The following is a 21,466-nucleotide window of genomic DNA, read 5'->3' as shown; positions in this document are numbered from 1 at the left end:
TTAGTTGCTCGCAAGAGACTGTGAGCTCTCGTAGAACTTGTTGCCTACTTGTGGATTAGCGACCTGAGAATTCCACACCGTACGCTCAAAGTCGTCCTCTCGCATCCCATCGTAGAGCGCCGCTGTTGAGTCTATCTCCGGAATTCCCATTTTGACGAATGCGTCGGGCTCGAGGTGTTTCGTAAGCAGCGCCTCTGCGATACGTTCGTTCTGAGCCGCCTTTGTCAGGTGCTGCAGTTTGTCAAGCCGCGGCAGTCCTTGGATATGGTTCTGATCTAGTGCATTGGCGATTTCCGACACCATGTTGCTCGGGGTCAATGGCGTGTGCCGTCCTTGGGCCGAGATGCGCTCAGCAACTACCGTTAGGAGCTTCGTAAGCATTAACTCCAGAGATGAGGACCCAGGCTTATTCTCCGGCGGGGCCTGCGGCTGGGCTTGAGGTTGCTTGAAACGAGTGCCCGTCCCGAGGATGGGGAGGAATGATTCGGGGCTAGGCACGCCACTCAATCTCCTCTCTTTTGGAGATTTTAAAAAATCCCTAAACTTTGATGGTGACTGCTCGGCCGATGCTTCTTTTGACGCTGGCTTTTCAGGACCGGGCGTAGGGATAGCCGGAGTCTGAAGGGGTGGTGTTTTGGGAAGAGGGGGAGGAACTGGCTGAGAGGTCAGTGCTTTGGGGGGAGGGAGAACTGGGCGAGATGTCAGCACATCATTGACGTGATTTCCTGCTGGCATGACGCCCGAAACACCAGAGTTAGAGATATTGGGGTTCGAAGCTGGAGCTGTCGCTGCCGGATCGCGCTGCTCTCTCAAGTGAGTCGGCACTGTAATCTTGATCGGCGTGCTCGATGCCTTCGCTGGCGTGGCCCTGGGCTGGAACTGAGCGCCGATAGGATTTACTTGGCCCATCCCCGGAAATTCAGGTGCCAGCCATGGCACCTCTCTCTGTCGCCACAGCCACTCTTGCTCCCGACGCTTGAACTCGTCCGGGTTTTGGATGCGGAGTCGCTGAAGCTCAATGTCTTCCTCCGCCTCTCGTTTCTCTTCGGCTGTAAGCTCGTACGTTTCCTCCTTCTCAAAAGTTTCGGTCGAGTCTATCTGGCGTATGACGCCCTCAAACCGGCTGTCGCTCAGCAGCGCGTCTAAGACTGTGTCCTGCCCCATGGCGTTTGACAAATCTCTCTGCTCGGGAATTGTGGGCTTGACGAAGTATTCGCGGATCTGCGTTGACCACGGGTCGGGATTCTTCTTGTCCACGACTCGTGATGCCAATTGTGTCTTGAACACGGCGTTGTTTTGGATCGTATTCTCAAAAGTCCCACCCATCTGGAGCCAGTAGACATAGACAGGCTTGGTCTGGCCTATCCGATATGCCCTGCCAATGGCCTGCTGCTCCTCTGCCGGCGTATATCGAAAGTCAAAAATGACAACCCGGTTGGCCCCGTATATATTGAGTCCAACTCCACCCGCCCTCGTAGATATGAGGTAGATTTCGGTCGAGTCCGTGTTGAACTTCTTGATTGCGGCCTGGCGTTCTGCGATCGGGGTAGACCCATCGAGCCGCTGGATACCCCGCTTCTGCCTCTTGAACAGAGTCTCAAGATAGTCCAGCGTAGGGATGCTCTGCGAGAACAGCAGAACCTTGTCACCGATCTTTTTGCATTCGTCCAAGATCTTCACGAGGACGAAAATCTTGTTGGAGTTTTCGATATTCTCGAGGGTCCTAGAAGGGAGCGTAGATAATACCTGGCCGAGGAGGTCCTGTGGTAAGGCGAGACAGTCGTCGTTGTCTCGCGACTGTTTTGACTTGCGAGTGTTGAGATAAGTCCGGAAGATCCAAGGATGGGCGAGAAGCGGCGAAAGCGTTGTAACGAGACTCCAGACTCCTGCCTGTGACTTGATTGTCTCAGCGACCCTTGGGTTTTCAAGGGCAACCTCAAGGTAGGCTTCGTAAGTTTTCTTTTGCGCCTCAGTCAAAGGCAACGTTAGAATGAACTCCTTTTTGGTTGGCAACTCTTTGACGAGAAACTGCATGTCCTTTCTGTGGACTTTCGGCTCTACGGTAGCCTTCAGCACATGTAGCATCTTCCGCGCCTTCCTCTTTTTAAACGGTTCGCTATCGGCATATAGTCCCTCCTTGATCGGGTTTCCGAACCTATCTCTGAACTCTGCAATGTCTGCCAGATAGTTCGGTGCCACCCAATTGATCATTGAGTAGTAATCCATGACATTGTTGGTGAGCGGAGACCCTGTCATAGCTATGCGACTCATGGTTTTGAACTTGGCCGTTGCCTGTGTCCGATTTGCTTCGGGGTTTTTCAAGAGGTGGGCCTCATCACAGACAACGATGTTGGGGAAGTCATAGAGAATTGCGGCAATTTCCGGGTCTTTGACGAGGTCCGTGAATAAAGGATAGCCAGTGATGAGGACTCCGCCTTCATCCTTCCAGTCCCTCACCATATTTTTGCGATTTTCCAGCTTCACCGAGGAATCTATCTTGAAAAAAGTGCCGAGAAACTTGTCGTCTGGAGTCCAGAAAAGAACTTCGTCGATCCAGTTGTCGACTAAGCCTGCAGGACAGAGGATCAGCGTCTGGGACCGCCGCAGACTCTCGGGGATTTGCGTGTGAACCGACGGATCTTGCGAACAAGATGCCTCGGCAATGACCACCAGCAACGTGATGACTTGCATGGTCTTGCCAAGGCCCATTGTGTGGGCAAGAAGGCACCCTTGGCGGACTTTCGAATCGACGACGATTTGGTTCCACATGAATCGGACACCTTCAATCTGGTGGTCTTTTATCTTGCTGCCGATGGCATCGTTGATGTATATCAATGCCTGATCATCTGACTCCTTCGTTTCGTTGACAATCAGCCGGGACTTGTCGCCAGTAACCGTTCCTTGAATAGCCAGCTTCTGCCTCAGCAGCTCACGACGCTTTTCAAACTCTTTGTTCTGGCTCATATTTGTTTGACGGAGGTTTTCGGCGTTCTGGTCTCGTGGTCGATGCTGCCTTCGCCGTTTCTTAGCCGACGATATAGGCATGTCCTCCGACAAGGAACTACCCGAGGCGTGGGTTGAGTCGTCCGGAGAGTCTTCAGCCTCGGCCTCGGCCGTCTGACTCGAAACCTTTTCGGCAACTGAGCCTCCTTTCAGCTTTATCCGAGTCTGGGTCTGGGTCGGTGGGTGTGAGAAGTGTGGGATGACTCGCTTGAGAAGCTCGCAGAATGGCTCGAACAAGTTGTCGTCTCGTTTGACCCGATGTATAGTGGTGGGCCGAATAGACTTAGAGCCCAATCGTATCGTCTTACAGCTTATGAAACAGTCAAAAAGCTTGAATATGTTGATCGAAACGGTAGCAGCCCGGGCTTTAAGGCTGTTGTTCACTAATTCTTCCATGTGTTCGTTCCAGACATCGCGGAAATCACTGTCTTTGACGGCATCGAAGACGTCCCTTCGGCGACTAGAAGACCAGGTATACAGGACAGCAACGACAAGTCGATTGCGATCCTGAGTTTTTACCCAGTATTCGAAGCCGACTTTTCCGATGCTGGCTGGATCTTCCAAATTAGGGACCTGATCTAGCTTCGTCGGGCCCATAGGGGAGGAGAAAATCTCGATAACCTCAGATGCGGCACGGAGTGGGCTAACTGGCCCCAGCGGGTGCTCGGATTTTGCAATCGGTGTCTGGTGAAGTGCAGTGTTACCCAGACTCGGAGGGAACGACGCTATGGGATAGTCTCTAGGTGGAGTACTATAGGAAGATCCGCGGATTGGATCAACAATAGGCTCATGATTTGTGTTGATATCAGGTTCGTAGTTCGAGTCCAGATCCATCCCATCGCTGGTAAAAAGCCCAGGGTCAAGAGGAACGTCTTCATCGACGAACTCATCAAGGCCGTCGGACTCGCTCGTTAGGATGTCTTCACCCTCCACGCCATCGTCATACGAAACCCGCCTCTTCTTAGGTAGGGGCTTTAGCCTAGGGAGCATCGAGGGTTTTGGGGGCGGCTGAGGGTTCTGTAGCATGTTGATGAGCCATTCCTGGTACTTCCTGTCAAAGACGCTTAATTCCAGCTGACCGGTCGCCTGCTGCTCGAGAGCTCGCTTATCATCCCACGTGTCTCTGAGGTATCCTCGCACCATGTTGTCTATCCGAAGGCGAAGGCTTTCAAGCTTTTCCTTGGCTCTGTCGATTATAAATAGACGAGCCGAGTGGGGGTAAGCATCTCGCCACAGTTTCCAGGCTTTGCGGTCATTTTTTGGTTTCTTTATCTCTACCCAATCAGCCTCGAGATTGAGGATGACCGTCTGGATCACTTCCTCGACCTTGACACTGCTTAGGTTGAGGTTCTTGGAAGTTAGCATGCGAGCCTCGAGGTTCTCAAGCTCTTCCTCCTCCTCCATTTCACGCCACGTGTCCGAGTCATAACAGCCCTCGTCGCTAGACTCCCCGAGCAGCGGCAGCAGCGATTCGGCATCTTCGCCTACCTCAGAGTCACTTTTCTGACTCACGATCAAGCCAGAAAGGAGAAAACGTTTCATCGCCCGTGCTACTTGAAGACGACGTCCAGGCGGAATCCCGCTAGACCCTGCCCAGCCAACCAGTAGCCGTCCGGGCGGATACGGTTCCAGCCATTCTATCGCTTCTGGCTCGGTACCGTCGGGTATTGGTGGCATGGTAATTTCCGCGGGGTTCAGAACGAAATGACCTAGATAGGCAGGGGCCGAATCTGTAGTCTGGGGTAGCTCCTCTACAGTAGCAACGGTGTAGGTTATGGCGTCGGCTTTGGTGGGTGCTATCAAGCTGTTGATATGAACGGGAACGGCGGGTATACTAGTTGGAGCAATCCTCCTCTTTTTGGGAGGTGGCTCGCTCGACTCGCCAGACTGCGCTGTTTCGGGTGGGGGCGTGCTTTGGACAGTGGACGCGGGAATCACCGAGATGGGTTCCTCCCCTGGAGACGGCTGAAGAAATTCGGGTTCAGTATCCAAGACTTCAGCTCTGTTGTGTGGCTCTGGCAAGATAGACGGGCCATCATCTACGCCACCGTCACCCTGGCTCTCTACAAGCTGAGTCTGTTTCCAGTTCTGGTAGCCACGGCTGTGCCTTCTAAGGTGCTTGATGATGCGGGAAAGCGAGATTCTCTGTGGAGCAATCTTGACGTCCAAGAGATCCCATAGCATAGTGGCGCCGAATTCGTCCTCATAAGTCAACAGCGACTCGCCATCCACTTCATGTTCCCGAAACTTGCGCTCGAGTTTGGCGGGATCTAGTAGCTTCTTGGCCAGCGGCACTTTCCAAGACCGATTTGAGGTGCATAATTCTTGCACCACTCGACCGACATCCCAAAGGAAGGGATCGGCCTGATCAGCCTCCTCCATGCTTCAGGACAAGGTTTTCTAGAACGCCAGATGTGTTAGCATGGCCTCGTTGGCGGCTACGAGATATCCATTCGGCGATTTCTACGGGTGATCTAATGGGAGTTATACAGGCGAGAGGGGGTGGGGGTGAGGTTGTGTTGCTGGTGATGAACCTCTGCCCCGTCTAGTTTCGCGCGGGAAAGGACTTGCGGGGCGGTGAAATCTTGGCTGGACTATCCGGATCGAGGGGTATCGAAAAGGGCAGATGGCGAAATGTTTGAAAAGACTCGAAATGCAAGAGAGCGACATCTTTGCTCAAGAAAGAAGGGGGGGTGGGTTGTGAACTTACCTGCATGAGTGGTCTCGTTCAAGTTTGAGGTGAGGTACGGCTAGTAAACCGATGCGCCTGGTGATCCCCGCCCGTGAAGGAGAGAAAAAGTAGGTACCAGTTGAGGCAGGAGCTGCGCCCTCTACAAAAGGCAAGCGAGACCAGTCTTTTCCAGATTCATAAAAATGAGGAAAGCGAAGATCGGGGAGCAACAAGACACCTCAACTCAGATTCAGATTACGGACAGTAAGTCTGGGACTGAGATAGGCAAGGCGCCAATGAGTTTGGGTGGTTGTGCGGGTCCCTTCCTGCTTGGGCCTTGGGAGGAGCAGCCTGAGGGAGGGGGGAGACGTCTAGGAGGTGTGCGAGGAGAGCAATTTCGGTATTAGGGCGTGATATGTATCAGATACGGTGAGAAGGAGAAATAGAGACTCTGGGGCACACCCTCGTCGATAGGCCGAGGATCAGGATCTAGGTGTCGCGTGTGAGGAAGGTTAGGGTTCACTCGGCGCGCAGGACCTACACAGTAATGGGTTGTTCACGTCCTCTGCGGTGAAAAGCACTGTCCACCTCGGGCAGCTAGTGTGAATATTTCTTCCGCACGGTGGAATTGCTGGTTTGTGGCACGAATAACGAATCCGATTCTCGAGGCTTGAGTCCCAACCAGTTATGTAAGACGTAAGACGTCAACCACTTAAGCCGGTTTCTTTAGGCCTGCATCTTGTTTCGTCCGTGAGGTCTGATCAAGGTAGTGCGCTCGGGAATTATTGTTCTCGCGCTTGCTTGGGGCACAGTACGAGCTTTACTACCCAATTGTCCAGCGTTACCCCGCGGTCTTTGATAAGAGGGATCCATCACCGTCCGGTATCTGTGGAGGGGTAATTCAACAGGCCTAGAATATTATTAGCTACTCTGCCAGATGCTTTCTTCAAAGTTAAGATCGGAATCGAACATGGGAAACGGACATCTCCTATTAGTTACAGATTTCATGAAAATCAACAATCCACGGTCATGGGTAGGACGGGAGCTGGAGACATATTCGTTCATGGGCTTTGTGCCGAATAGGCAGGACTAATTGTTCGGGCCAGTGAACAACAACACCCTATTGGGCGGCAGAGGCAAGACGTGCTTGCAAGGACCCGCTTTGCAGTTGCCGTTCCCCTCGAAACTTCTGCTCGCCTCTTTGCGCCGTTCCTGCCGGTTGTAGAAATTAGAATCTCGAGGCAGAAGCGTAAACGCCTTAGGTGTGCGTTTTCTAATCCCGCCCGCCTTTCATCGTCTAATTCTACGTAAGTTGTGCTGTCACGCGGCTCTAAATAATATGTGCCAAGCCAAAGCGGCGGGACAGCAAATACAGCAACCCTGACAATTGATGGCGATCGATAGACTTTGCGCATTTGGCTGACCAGCAACAAGCACAAAGGGGGAAGCCCATCAACATATAAAGGGCAAAAAAGGAAGAAGAAAAAAGGCTTCACACAATGACGTCCCTCACTGGGGGCTCGTACCCCCCGGCCGTCAAAGACGAGCTAGAGCGGCAGAGGCTTGTGCAGGCCGTCAAGGACTGGTCGCTGGCGCATGGGCTCGTGGTGCGGCCGCCGGCGACAGTGGCGCCCAACGACTCGGATGAGATCCTGTCCATGAACGCCCCTGTCACTCTCTTTCCCAGCCCGTTCCCCCGGCGCTGCTTTGAAGAGGCCAAGGCCGTGCAGACGACGTACAATGAGCTGTACGCGCGCATCAGCCAGGACGACGGCTTCCTCGGCGAGATTGTGCAAGAGCAAGTACCTTTAATCATCTGTCCTCCTCCGTCTCTGTCTGTCTGCATTTTAACATGTGCGCCTCGTCACCGGATCCTAGGGTTGCCGGCGGCGACGAGTTCATCGCCCAGCTCTGGGACGTCCATCTGCGGGTGAAGAAGGAAGGCTATGTTCAGGTTAGCCGAGACCCCCTTTTTCGCTTCCTCAGGGGTTGCGCTATTACTAAAGACACCCATCCATCCCCCTTACCTAAAAGACCTAAAAGAATAAGAATAAGAGAAAAAAGAAGAAGGAGAAAGACTAACCACTCTCTGCTTCTTTTACCTTGACTCCTACGGCCTGTACAGAATCTCGCGCTTGGGTTATTTCGATCCGACTACATGGTCCACCAGGACGGCGACGACCTGCAGATCAAACAGGTCGAGTTCAACACGATTGCATCCTCCTTCGGCGGGCTCTCGGCCCAGACCTCTCTGCTCCACAGGTACGGCGCCCGCCGGACCTCCTCTTACGCTCGCTCTCTAGTTTTTTTTTTTTTTTGCTAAATATTCTGCAACAGACACCTCTCACAGACGTCGTACCCGCTGCTCAAGGACGCCGGCGCACGCGCCGCCCTCGACCTGCCGCCCAACGAGAGCACTAGGGGCCTCGCGGCGGGGTTAAAGGCAGCAGCCGACGCGTACGGGCCGTCGGAGCTCGGGCACCGGACGTGCGTGGTGTTTTTGGTGCAGGGCGGCGAGCGCAACGTGTTCGACCAGCGGCACCTTGAGTACGAGCTGGTGCGGCAGACGGGCGGCGCCGTGCCCGTGTTCCGCCTGCCATTTGCCGAGATCCTCGCCCGCACCAGCATCGCCGCGGGGTCCGCCAAGCGCCAGCTCCTGTACCACTTGCCGAGCGGCGGCGATGGCGACGGCGACGGGGAGGGGCCCGTCTTCGAGGCCGCCGTCGTCTACCTCCGCGCCGGCTACGGGCCGGGCGACTACCCGGACGCGGCGGCGTGGGAGGCGCGGTTCCAGATCGAGCGGTCCGCCACCATCGCCTGCCCGTCGGTGCTGACGCAGCTGGCCGGCATGAAGAAGGTGCAGCAAGTGCTGGCGACGCCTGGAACATCATCATCATCGTCAGCCAACAACAACAGCAACACCCCGCCCTACTCGACTGCGCTGCGACGGTTCATCCACGACGACGCGAGCCAGGCGGGGCTGTGGCGGACCTTCACGAACATCTTCCCAATGGACGCGTCGACGGCAGCCGGGCGCGAGGCGCGGCGGCTGGCGACGGACGCCATAGCGTGCCAGGGGTACGTGCTCAAGCCGCAGCGCGAAGGGGGCGGCAACAACACGTACCGAGGGGCGATCCCGGGGTACCTGGCGACGGTGCCGGAGGAGCACTGGGGGTCGTACATCCTCATGGAGCTGATCACGCCGCCGCCGCTGAGCAACACGATCCTGCGCGGCGGGAAGCTCGAGCAGGGCGGTGTCATCTGCGAGCTCGGCGTCTACGGTACGTGCCTGTGGGACCAGAGCTCGATGGCGGGCGCCATCCTGCACAGCGAGGAGAGCGGCTATCTCCTGCGCACCAAGGGCGACCAGAGCGAGGAGGGCGGCGTCGCGGCCGGCTTTGGCTGCATGGACTCGTGCAGCCTGGTGTGAAGTGCAGATTTGGTACTTGATTTGGACCTGACAATGTCTATACTTTTTCGATACCGTTATAACCAAGACCTGGAGCAAAGTGCTTGCCAGGCTGTGACAAATCCATAACCCCCAGCGCTAGAACTAGATCCAGACCATAAGTACCCGCTTTCCGGTCGTCCAGATCACATTAAATCCGCCAAATTCCGTGAACGACCAAGGCCGGCCCATACAGGCAAGCACTCCATTTTGTGTCGAGGTTTGTGTACATATATGCCAGCGGCTAGCTATACGAGGCAGCTCTACCGCCGCCCTACCTCCTGCCTCAGCCTGCCGGCCACGGTCGACGGCGGCGGCTCGGGCCAGGACGAGACGGCCTCGTTCACCTCCTCCATAAAGGTGGCGGCATTATGGATGGTGGTGCCGCCGAGGACGACGCGGACGCCTGGCAATGATGCGTTGATAGAGGCTACCATCTTGGCCTCCTCGTACGTGGCGCCGCCGATGATAAAGACGATGACGTCCTGGGGCTTGTCGCGCGTGGTGCCGCCGCCTTCGATGAAGGGGTACTGCGGCTCGCGCAGCTTGCCCTTAATGAGATTCTGCAGCGTAGTCTCGAGCAGGGGCGAGTGCTGGGTATAGACGTTCTCGACCCCCTTGAGCCCCTTGAAGCGGCTGCTCGCTCCGCCAAAGATGCCCGTCGACTCAAAGATGTCGGTGATGCCGCCAGCCGCCGGGGATTGATGCAGGGACGAGTGATATGTCAGCAGCCTGGCCACCTGTTGGGCCTTTTGGGCCGGCACACCGCCAGTAGCGCTGAGCAGGTCGACGAGCATCGGAAGCGCGTTGGACGGGTGCTTGGCGTAGCGAAGCGCATATACGGCCACAAGACCGACCTTGTCGTGAATGGTCACGGCCGGCGACTGGATGAGTTTTTGCACGGTCTGCGATGGACGGTTAGCCCTGGCTTCACTCCGAACAAAATTAGGGGATAGGTTTACTTTAATGTCGGATGCATGGTTGTCATTGCACGCAATGCTTTGCTCGACCTCGCTGACCTCGAGTAGATTCTCCGAGGCAACCCGCTTGCTGAGCTCCGACACCAGCGTGACATGCTTGCTCACGTTGCCCGAGAGCTTACGAAACTCAGGATATTCCTCGATGAAGCGCTTCATGTCAGAGATAGTCTCAATATTCCCGCTGCTCTTGGTCTTGGACTGGTACTGCTCCACGTAGTCCTTGATGTTGCCGCCCAGGTCGCCAAAATTCATGTACATATTCTTTTTAAAGAAGGGATCCTGGTCCTGTGACAGCACGATTTCCTTAAGGTCGGCCGAGATATCGGCCACGGCGCTGAGATCGACGCGGCCATTGTTGATGCTAAGGAGGTGATGCACCATGGCCTGGTAGGTCCACTGGTTGAGCAACGGTGTAACGGGGTCCTCTCGCCGGTCGAGGACCAGCAGGATTGGGGGCGTGTCTACGCGCCGGAAGTCGAATAGCTGGTCCTCCTGGGTGATGTAGTAGCGCACTTCGGAGGCAAGCTTCTTGGCGAGAAGGCTGCTCTTCTGGTATCTAATTAGCGGCTTCTTCTTGAGGGCCAGGAGCACGGCGACGAGGCCCTCGGTGGCGCGCTGCAGCGAGTCTGTGTTCCACGTGTCGGCGTTGCCGCTCCAGATGCGGTAGAGAGGCGGCGACATGTTGAGCGAGAACAGGTCCGGGTTGATGACGAGGAAGTCGAGAAAGTGTTCCTGAACTAGCTTGACTACCTCGTGGTCGTCGGCCTCAGCGAGGCGCTCGAGGGTCGACTTCTTGGCGACGTTGCTGAAGTAAAGGTGGTACTCTCCGTACCGGGGCTCCCTTAGCTCGTCGATGAGCAGGCCGATCGAGTCGGGATGGGGCCTCACAAAGCAGAGACAGCGCATGTGGCGCATCTTGTCGCGGTTCGGGTTGTCGAGGCGATCGACCAGATAGACCTCGTGGTTGAGGAGGGCCGACTGCGTGACGGCGGTCGAGATGCTGGCCATGGTCTCGCGGTCGAGCAGCAGCATTTTCATCTTGGTCGAGGGCACGCCCGACGTGGTGCTGTCGCCAGTGGACACCATCTTGGTGACATAGCCCGCGGCAGCTGAAACGACGTCCATGTTTCCTGATGTGATGCTCAGCCCGATCGTCGGTTTGCCGGCAACGCAACCATTCAATAAATCAATCAATCGGCTAGTCGATTAATCAGAGAATCCGCGGCGAATGACCACGATTGGAGCACGGCTCTCTATGCATGGTGCGACGCACGATGCGCCTCCATTCCCTAGAGCAATTCCCTGGCGCGAGTGGCGGAGGACTTTAGTTGGCGTCGGTTTCGATTTGGTGATGGAGGGGCGAGTTCGTGAGGTTGGCGGTGGGCGATCGTTTAAGTCGTTATAGTCGTCGTGTACATGCTACCCGCATCCAATGCGGCGACATCCGACCCGTTGGAACCTTGGGGGGGACGAAGGCTGATAAGATAAGGCTGCGACGTTACAGCTACCGCACTGCACCGAATGGCCCCCTGTGATGTGAGCCTGACAACTCCAGCTCAGGTACCTTCCAGGTCCTTGAGCTTACATTTTAACGGGGATGGTGGGGCGTGACGCAGTTGCATTCAACCCGCTTCACGTTTCCAGGTTACGTACCTTAAACCTACCTTAGTCTAGAATCTAGACGTGCCCTCCACCTTTTCCCCTTCACCTCATCGCTCCCGCAGAGCACCCCCCCCGCCACAAACATGGCACAAGACGTGTGCCCGGCCAAGTCAGAACCGACGTGAGTCTAGGTGGTTGTGGTGGCGGTGGTGGACAAGGCTGCCAAAAGACTTTGGCTGACGCGGAATGCACGCGCCGCGACGGGACGGGCAGGCTTTCCTTCACGCAGGGCTTCATTCTCGGCCAGATCTCGGTCGTAGTCGTGCTCGCCGTCTTTATCAAGTTCTTCATTTTTGGCGACCCCCCTTCGCCCGAGGCCACGGCATCTCGCGCCGCTGCAGAACGCCGCTCCCAGACGCTGGCCCACAAGCAGTCGCTGCTGAGCCTGCGCACTTCATCCAATGCCAATGCTAATGCCAATTCTAATGCCAATTCTAATGCCGCGGGCTCACGGCCGACGGGCCAGCCGCCGGCTCTGAACAAGAAGAAGTCGAGCATCCTGCGCTCGAGCCCCCCGACATTGACCATCGGCTCCATTCTCGACAAGACATACTACAAGGTGGACAGCCACCAGCCCGAGAGCCTGGACTGGTTTAATGTGCTCGTCGCGCAGACGATTGCCCAGTTCCGCAGTGATGCGCAGCACGACGACGCCATCCTCACGTCGCTGACCAAGGCCCTCAACGGCACCTCGCGGCCCGACTTTGTCGACGAGATACGCGTGACGGAACTGAGCTTAGGCGACGACTTCCCCATCTTCAGCAACTGCCGCGTCATCCCCGTTGATGAGGACGGTCTCGACTTCGGCCCTGGAAAGGCCATGGACCCGAGCACGGCGACAAGGGAAGGCGCCCGCCTGCAGGCGAGGATGGACGTCGATCTCAGCGACATGATCACCATGGCTGTCGAGACCAAGCTTCTGCTCAACTACCCCAAGCGGCTCAGCGCCGTCTTGCCCGTCGCCCTGGCCGTGTCGGTCGTGAGGTTCAGCGGCACCCTGTCCATATCCTTCGTACCGAGCAACCCGTCCGAGAACACGCCCACCAAAATGACGTTTACGTTTCTTGATGACTACCGACTGGATTTCTCCATCCGCAGCCTCTTAGGAAGCCGGTCTAAATTGCAGGACGTGCCCAAGATAGCGCAGCTCGTCGAGTCGCGTCTCCACCGCTGGTTTGACGAGCGGTGCGTGGAACCGAGGTTTCAAGAAATTGCTCTCCCGAGCCTGTGGCCGCGGAAGCGTAACACACGCGGCGGTGACGATGCCATAGCCGACGTGGGGCGGTCCATGAGCATGAGCAAGGCCAAGGGCGTCGACATTTTGAAAGACGTGCGGGACGAGGCCCGGAGACAAGCGTCGGCCGAAACGGACGGGCGGCCTGACTCGTTGCGAATGCGCCGGCGCCAGAGGGCAGAGGATGCCTTTTCCATGCCTGGATCCATGCCCGGCTCCATACCCGGCATGGCTTTGGATGGTTCAACGTCGGGCGTCTTCAGCTGATAGGGCGCCGCCGACAAGGTGCAAAGACCTTTACTAAGCGAAACTTGCCCCTTTGACAAGAGCGACTTCCTTGACACCGGGGTACACCAGACCCGGAGCCGGCTGGGTTGGTAAGAAACCTTGGGTTTCATAACCTCCCAAGACCGCTTGGCCGTGGAATACGGCAATGCCCAGCCCGTTCCGGCGCAATTGGACATGACGCTTTAGATTACAGCGATTCCTTGTTCCGGAATACTCTTGAGGGGCAAATACATTTTGTTGTATTTTACCTTTCGGGTCTAAGCACTCTGGCTTGTTGCTTGGCGTATGTCCGTAAACTGGCCGAATCTGCAAGTCTGGCCCCCTTTTTTTATTACTGAAATGCCCCATAGAGCCTGATGTTTACACCTTTTCTTTTTGCCGTGCTGCCCGTGCTGCTGGTAAATAAGTACTACAAGGTTGTCATGGGGTCAAAGTACAATTTGGGGAAGCTGGTACTGTAGCCCTAGAATATTAGACGAAGATCAAATGCACATTCTACCAGTAAAACTAGCACAGATAAAACATACCATCACGGTGCGGATGACGGGACAAGCGTGAGACGCACGTGTTATGGATGAGTGAGAAGAGTGGACAGTTTCCAGTCCACAAGCCACCAGCATGTGCCGCTTGCATGAGACAGGTGCCAGGCCCAGCCCAGCGGTTGGTGATGTCACGGCGGACTGCGCGCGCCAAGCCTAAACCTAAACCGTAACTGAGGTATCCCCAGCAGCCCTGCAGGCAGGGCCAGCGCCCTTCCCAACAACGTCTTAACCTTGCATACTAATAGAAAAAAAAGCTCGGAACTTGACGAAACGGGCGAAAAACTGCTGCCAACACCTGCCGACCAGACGCTAGGCTGCTATCGCTAGTTCTAGGCGCATTGCAAGCGTCGTCCTTGCGTCGGTTTGTCGACGTCCAGTGTCTGTCTGCCTACAGGGCTCGACGCTCAACATCCTCGAGTCGCATAGGCACAGAGTCTGTCCTCACACCGAACACACACACACGTACACGCACCCGGCGACAGCCTCCTGCCCAAGCCAACCTGAGAGGGATCGCGCCCCATCGGTGGCATGGAATAACCCGAGTTGAAACACCAATTCTTTCTTTTTACTTTGCGATCCAGGCTTAGTTGTTGGGTAGCTCTCGAAAAATGCTACCGTACATAAACGCTCGTATGGCAAACCCCCCGTCCTGAAGCCGGCCGGCATCGGCGCCGATACATGCGCGCGCGCTGTCCTGACCTGACCTGACATGACTGACCTCGGCTCCGTTGGCAGCTTTCGCCTACCTGGCAAACAAGATCGGGACCGGCCCCGATGAACGTGCGCTCCCCCCCCCCCCGGGCCAGCACTGTCTGCTAGGGACGGCTCCCTTCGAGCGATTTGTCGAGTACTTGGGCTAATACATAATGCGTCTCTTCTCGTCCAGTCAAGCTCCTGTTCTCCTTCCTCCTCTCATATCCTCTCGCCGGCGTCCTAAAACGGGTGCCCGATGCACGACCCGAGCAGAAGAACCTCTTTATCCTCAGGTGCGTTAGTCATTTCCGGTATCGAAAGAGGGAAGAGGGGCCAACAGGCCGCAGGAGATTGGCCTGGATCATGCTGTCCCCTGGGGATAGACAAGAAGCATTCAAGCTAACGTAGAGCGCCCCAACTACAGCGTTTCCATATTCTATCTTGTCGGCCTCTTCGACCTTTGGGATGGGTTGCGGACGATATTAATCTCGTCGCTGGGGTCCTACGCCATCGCCAAGTTTCTGCGTGGTTCGCCATATATGCCATGGGTCGGCTTCGTTTTCTTGATGTGCCACATGAGCGTCAACCACATTGCGCGCCAGGCCGCCAATGACCCGCACTCGGTCGACATCACGGGTGCCCAGATGGTGCTGGTCATGAAGCTCAGCGCATTCTGCTGGAACGTGGCCGACGGGGTGCTGCCCGAGGTTGAGCTGTCCGACTTTCAGAAAGACCGGCGGCTGCCTGAGCTCCCAGCCCTACTGGACTTTGCCGGATACGTCTTCTTCTTCCCCAGCCTGATGGCCGGTCCCGCCTTCGACTTTGCCGAGTACCGCCGCTGGCTGGACACGACCATGTTTGATGTGCCCGTAACCGTAGATCCGTCCAGGAAACCGCCCACACGACGCAAGCGCAGGATTCCGCGGAGTGGCACTCCCGCCATGGTCAAGCTGCTGACTGGGGCCTTATGGCTCGTCGTCTTCCTCAAGCTATCCCCGACATTTTACCCAGAGGTGCTGTCCGAGCAGCGTTTCCTCGAGCACGGTTTTGTGCGGCGCCTGCTGATCATGTACATGATACCCCTGACGGCTCGCACCAAGTACTACGGCGTGTGGACCATGACCGAGGGCGCCTGCATTCTGACCGGGCTTGGATACAACGGCATCGACCCCGCGACCGGCAAGGTGTCGTGGGACAGGCTCCGGAACGTCAGCCCCTGGGAGGTGGAGCTGGCGCAGAACACGCGCGCCTACCTCGGCGGCTGGAACATCAACACGAACAGCTGGCTGCGGAACTACGTCTACCTGCGCGTCACGCCGCGCGGCAAGAAACCCGGCTTCCGCGCGACGCTCGCCACCTTCACCACGAGCGCCTTTTGGCACGGCTTCTACCCCGGCTACTACATGTCGTTTGTCCTGGCCAGCCTGATCCAGACGGTAGCCAAGAGTACGTTTTTTTCATGCCCCTCTTCCCGGCAAGCTTAATGAGAAATGCCGGCTGACACGAAACGCCTTGTAGACATCCGCCGCTACTGCCGCCCCTTCTTCCTTGACCCCAAGACGCAAGCGCCCCTGCCGAGCAAGAAGTACTACGACGTCCTCTCGTGGGTCACCACGCAGTTAACCTTCTCCTTCACCACGACGTCGTTCCTCGTCCTCAGCTTCTCGGGCTCCCTCCAGGCCTGGGCGCGCGTCTACTTTTACGCCGTCGTCGGCACCTTTGCCAGCATGGCCTTCTTCGCATCGCCCGCGAAGCCGCACCTCCGCCGCATGCTCGAGCAGCGCGCGGCCCGCGCCAGCGTCGTCCTGCTGCAGCAGCCGGCCAAGTCCGCCGCCGCCGCCCCAGCAGTCGCCAAGGGCCAGAAGACGCTAGCACCCCCTACTACTACCGCGGACGCGGACGGCATGCACAGGACCGTCAGCTCCGACAGCCTGTCGTCGGCCGTCTCGCGCGAGCCCATCCTCGGCATGTCGTCGGACCTGCAGCTCGATTTCGACGAGGCCCTGAGCGAGATCAAGGCTGAGGTCCACGCGCGCAAGGTCAAGACGGATGCCTTGAAAAAGGCTGCCTAGCAGGTAGACGTGGAAGTGGAAGTTGAGTTTATTTGGTATATCTGTCTGCAAAGTTAGGAGGACTCGACAGGCAGGCAGGCTCAATCATAGGGGGTAGACGGGTAACGAAGACAGAGCAGTAGGGTTGGCTATCCCATTTTTGATACGTATACCCAAGTCAAGTAAAGTCATTCTTAGCTGGTAAGCATGGGGCATGGAGCATGGAGCACAGGCACGCGTGAGTTGGTGGCATGGTATGGCATTACGTGCGTGCGCGCTTGCATGTCATTAGGGCTCATTTTGCAATATCCATTGTTTTATTTATTTTTCTGCCTTGCTTTGGTTTTCGCCCTTTTTTTCTGAGACTGCAGACGCATACCTTAAGGGCCTCATCATCTAAATAGGAAAGATTAGGTATTTCATCACATCACCATTCCGTACCGACACTGAAAGAATCGATACCGAAGGCGTTCGTCCCTATCCCCCGTCCAATAATATATCAAACGAAGCACCATTAGACCATACATCTCTCTCAAGTGACATTTTAGTGTGTGCACGCATGGCGAGAATATAAGTCATTTTCAGTCTGGCGATAGACCCAACATGTAGAAGTCGCTCCTAGAGTAGGCTACAGTGTGTTTTGTTTAATCTGCTTTTGGCATTACGTTAAAACTAAGTCATAAATAAACAGAATATATAGATACATCATTCCAGCGCGTCCCATAAGCCAAGGTAGAACCTTTAATTATAGATTTAGCCGTGCGTGCTGTGCTGCATTACTCGTTCCATTGGGGTGGTATCAATACGTAGACACTGCCCCTCGTATAACATATACGTAGTAGGTATGATTAAATGAAGATGAAGATAAAGAAAATGATGTGTGCATCGAGTAAGATGGATGCCCGCAAAAGCCCGCGGGGGGCCTTTATATACCATGCGGCAGAGATAGATTTGAAATGACATGGAGAATGAGTAATGACTCTCACACCGACCGCATTTGAAACAAGCGGACCGGCAGTGGCAAGTTCATCCGTGGAAGCTGTGGTGGCAATACACACTTGAATGGGTGTCTAATGATGAAAAGATTTAAGACGGAAAAAAATAAGATTGCCTCGCTGATATCGAAACAAGTGGCAATTTGTTGATACATGAAAAGTGATATTGTCGAAGCTGGCAGAGAAAAAGGGACGGTAAGCGAGTTGAAGCAACGAAGCAAACCCGACTCCAATAGCAACAGAAGTATCTTTTGCTGTCATTCGTCTCGGTTCCTTTTGTTTGATTCATCTCTCGTCGTCGACAGTCGGCCAATATGCGGCTGTCGTCCCGTCTCTGCCTTTATCATCTATGGCGCGGCGTCTAAGCGGCGTAACCGTATGTCGTTGATACGTGGGTGGCGGTGGTGGTACAGAGCATAGGCTCAAAGGTTTCCAATAAACAGTTCCTCTTCTCAGAAATGGAGGGAAAGGAAACAAGACATTGCAAAGATTGCGTATGTAGGTCGGATGGACCGAAATGTAGGCAAGTGTTAAAGGCGTGTGTGGCCTCGACCGGCAGCTCGTTCGGCGGCGTTAAAAGCTGCCGGGTTCGTATATCTAAAGATGGAAAGCTTTTGGGGGAGAATAAACCGTCAGGCGTCAAGGAGTCTCATCGTAGAAGTATATCGTAATAAGTCGTAATCTGAATGGTAGGAAAGGTGGAAGCGTGGTCCCACTGTGTCGGTAGATGAAGGAAGTGTTGGCGAGATAAATAGCGTCATTTCGAGGTCCGGATAATCCAGCCTTGCTTCGCCCCAACCACCACAAGGGCTATAATAGCGCCAATGATGAGAAGGCCTAGGATGGACATCATGCGGTTGAGATTGCGCCACCAGCGGGCGCTCTCATACCTCGCGCCGTCAATAATTTGGGCCTGGTACGCAAACTCACCCTGCACTCGTCGGAACCGGCTGTTGCTGCTGTCGCCCTCCTCGAGCATTTCAAACTTGGGGTTAGGCGGTAATGGCAAGAGGGCCGCAATTATCCAGGCTAGTCATCTGTTAGCATTCAACTCGACATAGCACCTGGCCGATGCCCATGAAATAAAATTGTAGCCCACCAAAAGGAAAAATGAAGCCCAAAGTAAACAACAACACCTGGGCGTTCCTCTTGCCTAGAATGCCGGTATCGGCCGACCAAGTCACACTCGGCGGATCCCATACGCTGTACCGGGTCGCTCGGCGGTCCATCCGGAGGTGGGGAGACCAGATGCTGGATGTCTTCCGCTTCAGAGATCGGAACACGTTGTAGTCCTGGCCCGACGGCGCAGGGCCGATTTCCATCGAGCCCGAGTCTGAAAATGGACGCTGCTCCTGGTTCTGTCGCACTTCCCGGGCCCGACGGCGCGAGTTGCGAATTGGCAGGGGGAAGTGATCTGTGTTTGGTGAATCACTATTCTGAAACGCCGAGCTGCCCGGACGGCTGTCCCCAGCCTCGGACGGGGACGATATTGACGGAGCGCTGAGGAAACGGCGCTCGCCTGAACCGTAGTAAACCCTATTTTAAAAGTCAGCGCCGAACTCGTTGAACTCGGGTTTGCGGAATTATACTTACTTTGCCCAGGCTGGGATTGACCCAGTTAGGCTGTTGGCCCGCGAGCTCGAACTGGAATGCAAGTTTCGACTGGAGCTGTTGCTGCTCGAAAAGAATGCCGAGAGGCCAGACCTCGACGGTTGCTGCTGCAAATCGGCCAGCCCATCGCCATGCTCGTCCTGGTCCCGCACCGTCAGGGGTTGTGACGGCCCAGCCCTTGCGTATGTGGGCTGTGGCCGGTCGATCGAGTCGCTGCCGGAGGCGGCTTCCTCAAGCTGCGCAGCTAGAGAAGACGAAATGCTCTGCATCTGTCGGCTGTGAAGGGAGCTTGCCCAGCCATTGCTGCTGCGCCGCCGGTGTCCGTTGCCACTAGATGTCTCGGGCGACACGGACCGCGTCGGGCCGACCTCACTGTCACCTTCGCCCTCGCTCTCGGACACGACCGTCGACAGTTGGGAGCTCCACTGGTGAGGGTGTGCTTGTATCATCTGAACGGGAGGCCGCTGGGCGATGGTGCTCGGAGCGGTGTTGAGGCTCGTCGAGGATCCTGGTGTCTGCGGGGTTGACCATGGATATTGCTGGGCCGGTGGCGCGTCGGCGTCTCGTGATCTTCCAGGCCGGGACACAGAAGCCCCGAAATTGATCAGCACCGGCGCCGTAAAGAAGGCTTGCGACGGGTCCTGGGTCGTGATGATAGACGAGATGCTCTTGAGAGATTGGAGGGACCCAGCGCGGGCACGGAGGTTTTCACGGGACCGCTGCTTGTAGTACCCTATCCTCTCATACGACTTCTTCTTGGCTGGCCTCAGGGGCGGGACTAAGAGGCTTTCCTGCGAGTACGTAGGACGCGGCTTCCGGGGCACAGCGACCAGCGAGGACGGCGACGGGGATGGATCGCCGTGCACGACGTAGTTGTCGTCACTGTAGGGCCTCGCCGGCGGGCTGCTGCTGAAGGCGGCGGGGGCTGCCGGCGACGACTCGCCCAGCAGCTCGTAGTTGGAGTGACTCGACGACGGGAGCGGGAGGCTGTCGCTCGAGTGCTGGGGTGAGGAGCTGGGTCCGAAGACCTTGTAGTTTGTTGTCTCGGACGAGGTGGAAACTGTTTGACCAGACTCCGCAGAGGCAAACGAGGCCTTGGGCACTACAGTTCGCGACGGCGTTGGTTCGTCGTCTCTGTAAACGGTGACTTCAGGCAGTGGAGCGAGAGGCGTTTCGGGCGCAGAGGGCGCTGTGGTGTGTAACGGTTTCCTGTGCTTGAGGTCGGGCGTCTTTGGCACTTTCCGCAAGCCACCAATCATGCGGTAGTTCCAGGGCGATTCAGCTATAGGATCCTCAGCTATAGGATCCTCAACTAAGTGGGTAGTTGAGGAGCCAGGGGACGGGGTCAAGGGCGGGAGCTCAGAAAGCCTGTAGTCAGGGCCAGTGGCGCTGATGCCCGTCAATGGGGAGCTGGCACGGTCGTCGCTCCAGGCACTAATCGACGGGTGATCATGCGAGCTCGACGTTCTCGAAGAATACGACAACGGGGGGGACCCGAGGCTGCCGAGGCTGCCAGAAACGTCGGACTGCGGCCGGAGGCGGACGAGAGAGAAGGTCTTGTCTGAGTGGACGGCAACCAAGTTCGCGCGTCTCGACAGGGGCCGTGGGACGTGGGCGGGTGCAGCCCCAGGGGACAATGGCACTGGCGAGGATGACCCGCCATGGCGGGAGCCGTGGAGCGACGATGATGATGCATTGACGCCAGTGCCCCGAGTCCCATGAGTCGAGCCTTCGGACGGTGACCTCAGAGCAGGGGCAACTGCTACGGCTGCGGTGAGGGAGTCTGAAGGGCTGGTAGCGAGTTTCGAGCCTGAAACCCTTGGGTCCTTGGCTCCGGCCAATGAGAGGGCCGAGGCTGAAGGTGACGACAATGCGGACCCCGGTCCGCTAGCATAACCCTCAACAGGATCCCCACGCCAGCCTCCTCTCCTGGCCTCTCCCGCGAAGCCGCCTCCTGGCCCATGCCCATCATAAGTATAGCCGCCGCCAGACCACGGCTCGCCTGCACTGGGGCGCGAGGACGCCTGACTCGGCGTGCGCCCATCGGAGTCGAGCCGGGGCGGCGTGTACGGGACGATGCGGATGGCGAGCGTGTTGTTGTGCGACTGCGCCCTCTCGCTGAGCGGTGTTCCTCGGCCATGTCGATTGGGATTTGGTGGCGCCGACATGGCTCTCTGGGCCGGGAGGCGGTAGATCCCGGGCAGCCAGCTCGCACGTCAAAGGCTGGGCGATCAGGTGTGTTCCATGTCCACTTCATGCGTCTTGCTATGTCGAGCGAGAAGAGGCCG

The 21,466-nt window shown here is 56.5% G+C and overlaps 6 protein-coding genes across 6 annotated transcripts; 3 read left to right on the top strand and 3 right to left on the bottom strand.

Annotated features, from left to right (window-relative positions):
- Positions 1 to 5,385, bottom strand: B0T26DRAFT_641340 (P-loop containing nucleoside triphosphate hydrolase protein; the record flags this gene model as incomplete). Its single annotated transcript, XM_060437327.1, has 3 exons — positions 1 to 515; positions 750 to 3,102; positions 3,142 to 5,385. 3 exons carry the CDS (start codon positions 5,383 to 5,385, stop codon positions 1 to 3), a joined length of 5,112 nt encoding a protein of 1,703 aa, XP_060298290.1.
- A 2,331-nt stretch (positions 5,386 to 7,716) lies between these two features.
- On the top strand, positions 7,717 to 9,245 carry B0T26DRAFT_215064 (uncharacterized protein). Its single transcript, XM_060433813.1, has 2 exons — positions 7,717 to 7,936; positions 8,012 to 9,245. Exons 1-2 carry the CDS (start codon positions 7,833 to 7,835, stop codon positions 9,102 to 9,104), a joined length of 1,197 nt encoding a protein of 398 aa, XP_060298289.1. The 5' UTR covers positions 7,717 to 7,832; the 3' UTR covers positions 9,105 to 9,245.
- A 140-nt stretch (positions 9,246 to 9,385) lies between these two features.
- B0T26DRAFT_643344 (Sec1-like protein) lies at positions 9,386 to 11,227 on the bottom strand (the record flags this gene model as incomplete). Its single annotated transcript, XM_060437525.1, has 2 exons — positions 9,386 to 9,940; positions 10,064 to 11,227. 2 exons carry the CDS (start codon positions 11,225 to 11,227, stop codon positions 9,386 to 9,388), a joined length of 1,719 nt encoding a protein of 572 aa, XP_060298288.1.
- A 620-nt stretch (positions 11,228 to 11,847) lies between these two features.
- B0T26DRAFT_739621 (uncharacterized protein) lies at positions 11,848 to 13,265 on the top strand (the record flags this gene model as incomplete). The annotated part of the gene is made up of 2 exons (XM_060443733.1): positions 11,848 to 11,885; positions 11,978 to 13,265. 2 exons carry the CDS (start codon positions 11,848 to 11,850, stop codon positions 13,263 to 13,265), a joined length of 1,326 nt encoding a protein of 441 aa, XP_060298287.1.
- Positions 13,266 to 14,602: 1,337 nt separating this feature from the next.
- B0T26DRAFT_674076 (MBOAT, membrane-bound O-acyltransferase family-domain-containing protein) lies at positions 14,603 to 16,593 on the top strand (the record flags this gene model as incomplete). The annotated part of the gene is made up of 4 exons (XM_060439675.1): positions 14,603 to 14,608; positions 14,720 to 14,814; positions 14,946 to 15,967; positions 16,040 to 16,593. 4 exons carry the CDS (start codon positions 14,603 to 14,605, stop codon positions 16,591 to 16,593), a joined length of 1,677 nt encoding a protein of 558 aa, XP_060298286.1.
- A 1,731-nt stretch (positions 16,594 to 18,324) lies between these two features.
- Positions 18,325 to 21,346, bottom strand: B0T26DRAFT_749774 (uncharacterized protein; the record flags this gene model as incomplete). Its single annotated transcript, XM_060445148.1, has 3 exons — positions 18,325 to 18,596; positions 18,667 to 19,103; positions 19,161 to 21,346. The coding sequence occupies 3 exons, from the start codon at positions 21,344 to 21,346 to the stop codon at positions 18,325 to 18,327; spliced, it is 2,895 nt and encodes a 964-aa protein (XP_060298285.1).
- Positions 21,347 to 21,466: the final 120 nt, after the last annotated feature.

Source organism: Lasiosphaeria miniovina (assembly GCF_030549165.1).
Source record: "Lasiosphaeria miniovina strain SMH2392-1A chromosome Unknown B0T26scaffold_3, whole genome shotgun sequence".
Lineage (NCBI taxonomy): Eukaryota > Fungi > Ascomycota > Sordariomycetes > Sordariales > Lasiosphaeriaceae > Lasiosphaeria > Lasiosphaeria miniovina.
The sequence above is the reverse complement of the archived record's forward strand: the minus strand, read 5'-3'. Positions and strand labels throughout refer to the sequence as shown.

Bases quoted from the DNA above. Each gene is read 5' to 3' on its own strand.
- B0T26DRAFT_215064 (XM_060433813.1), top strand. From the start codon at position 7,833: ATGGTCCACCAGGACGGCGACGACCTGCAGATCAAACAGGTCGAGTTC. The intron at 7,937-8,011 runs GTACGGCGCCCG...ATTCTGCAACAG, and splicing joins CAGACCTCTCTGCTCCACAG to ACACCTCTCACAGACGTCGT.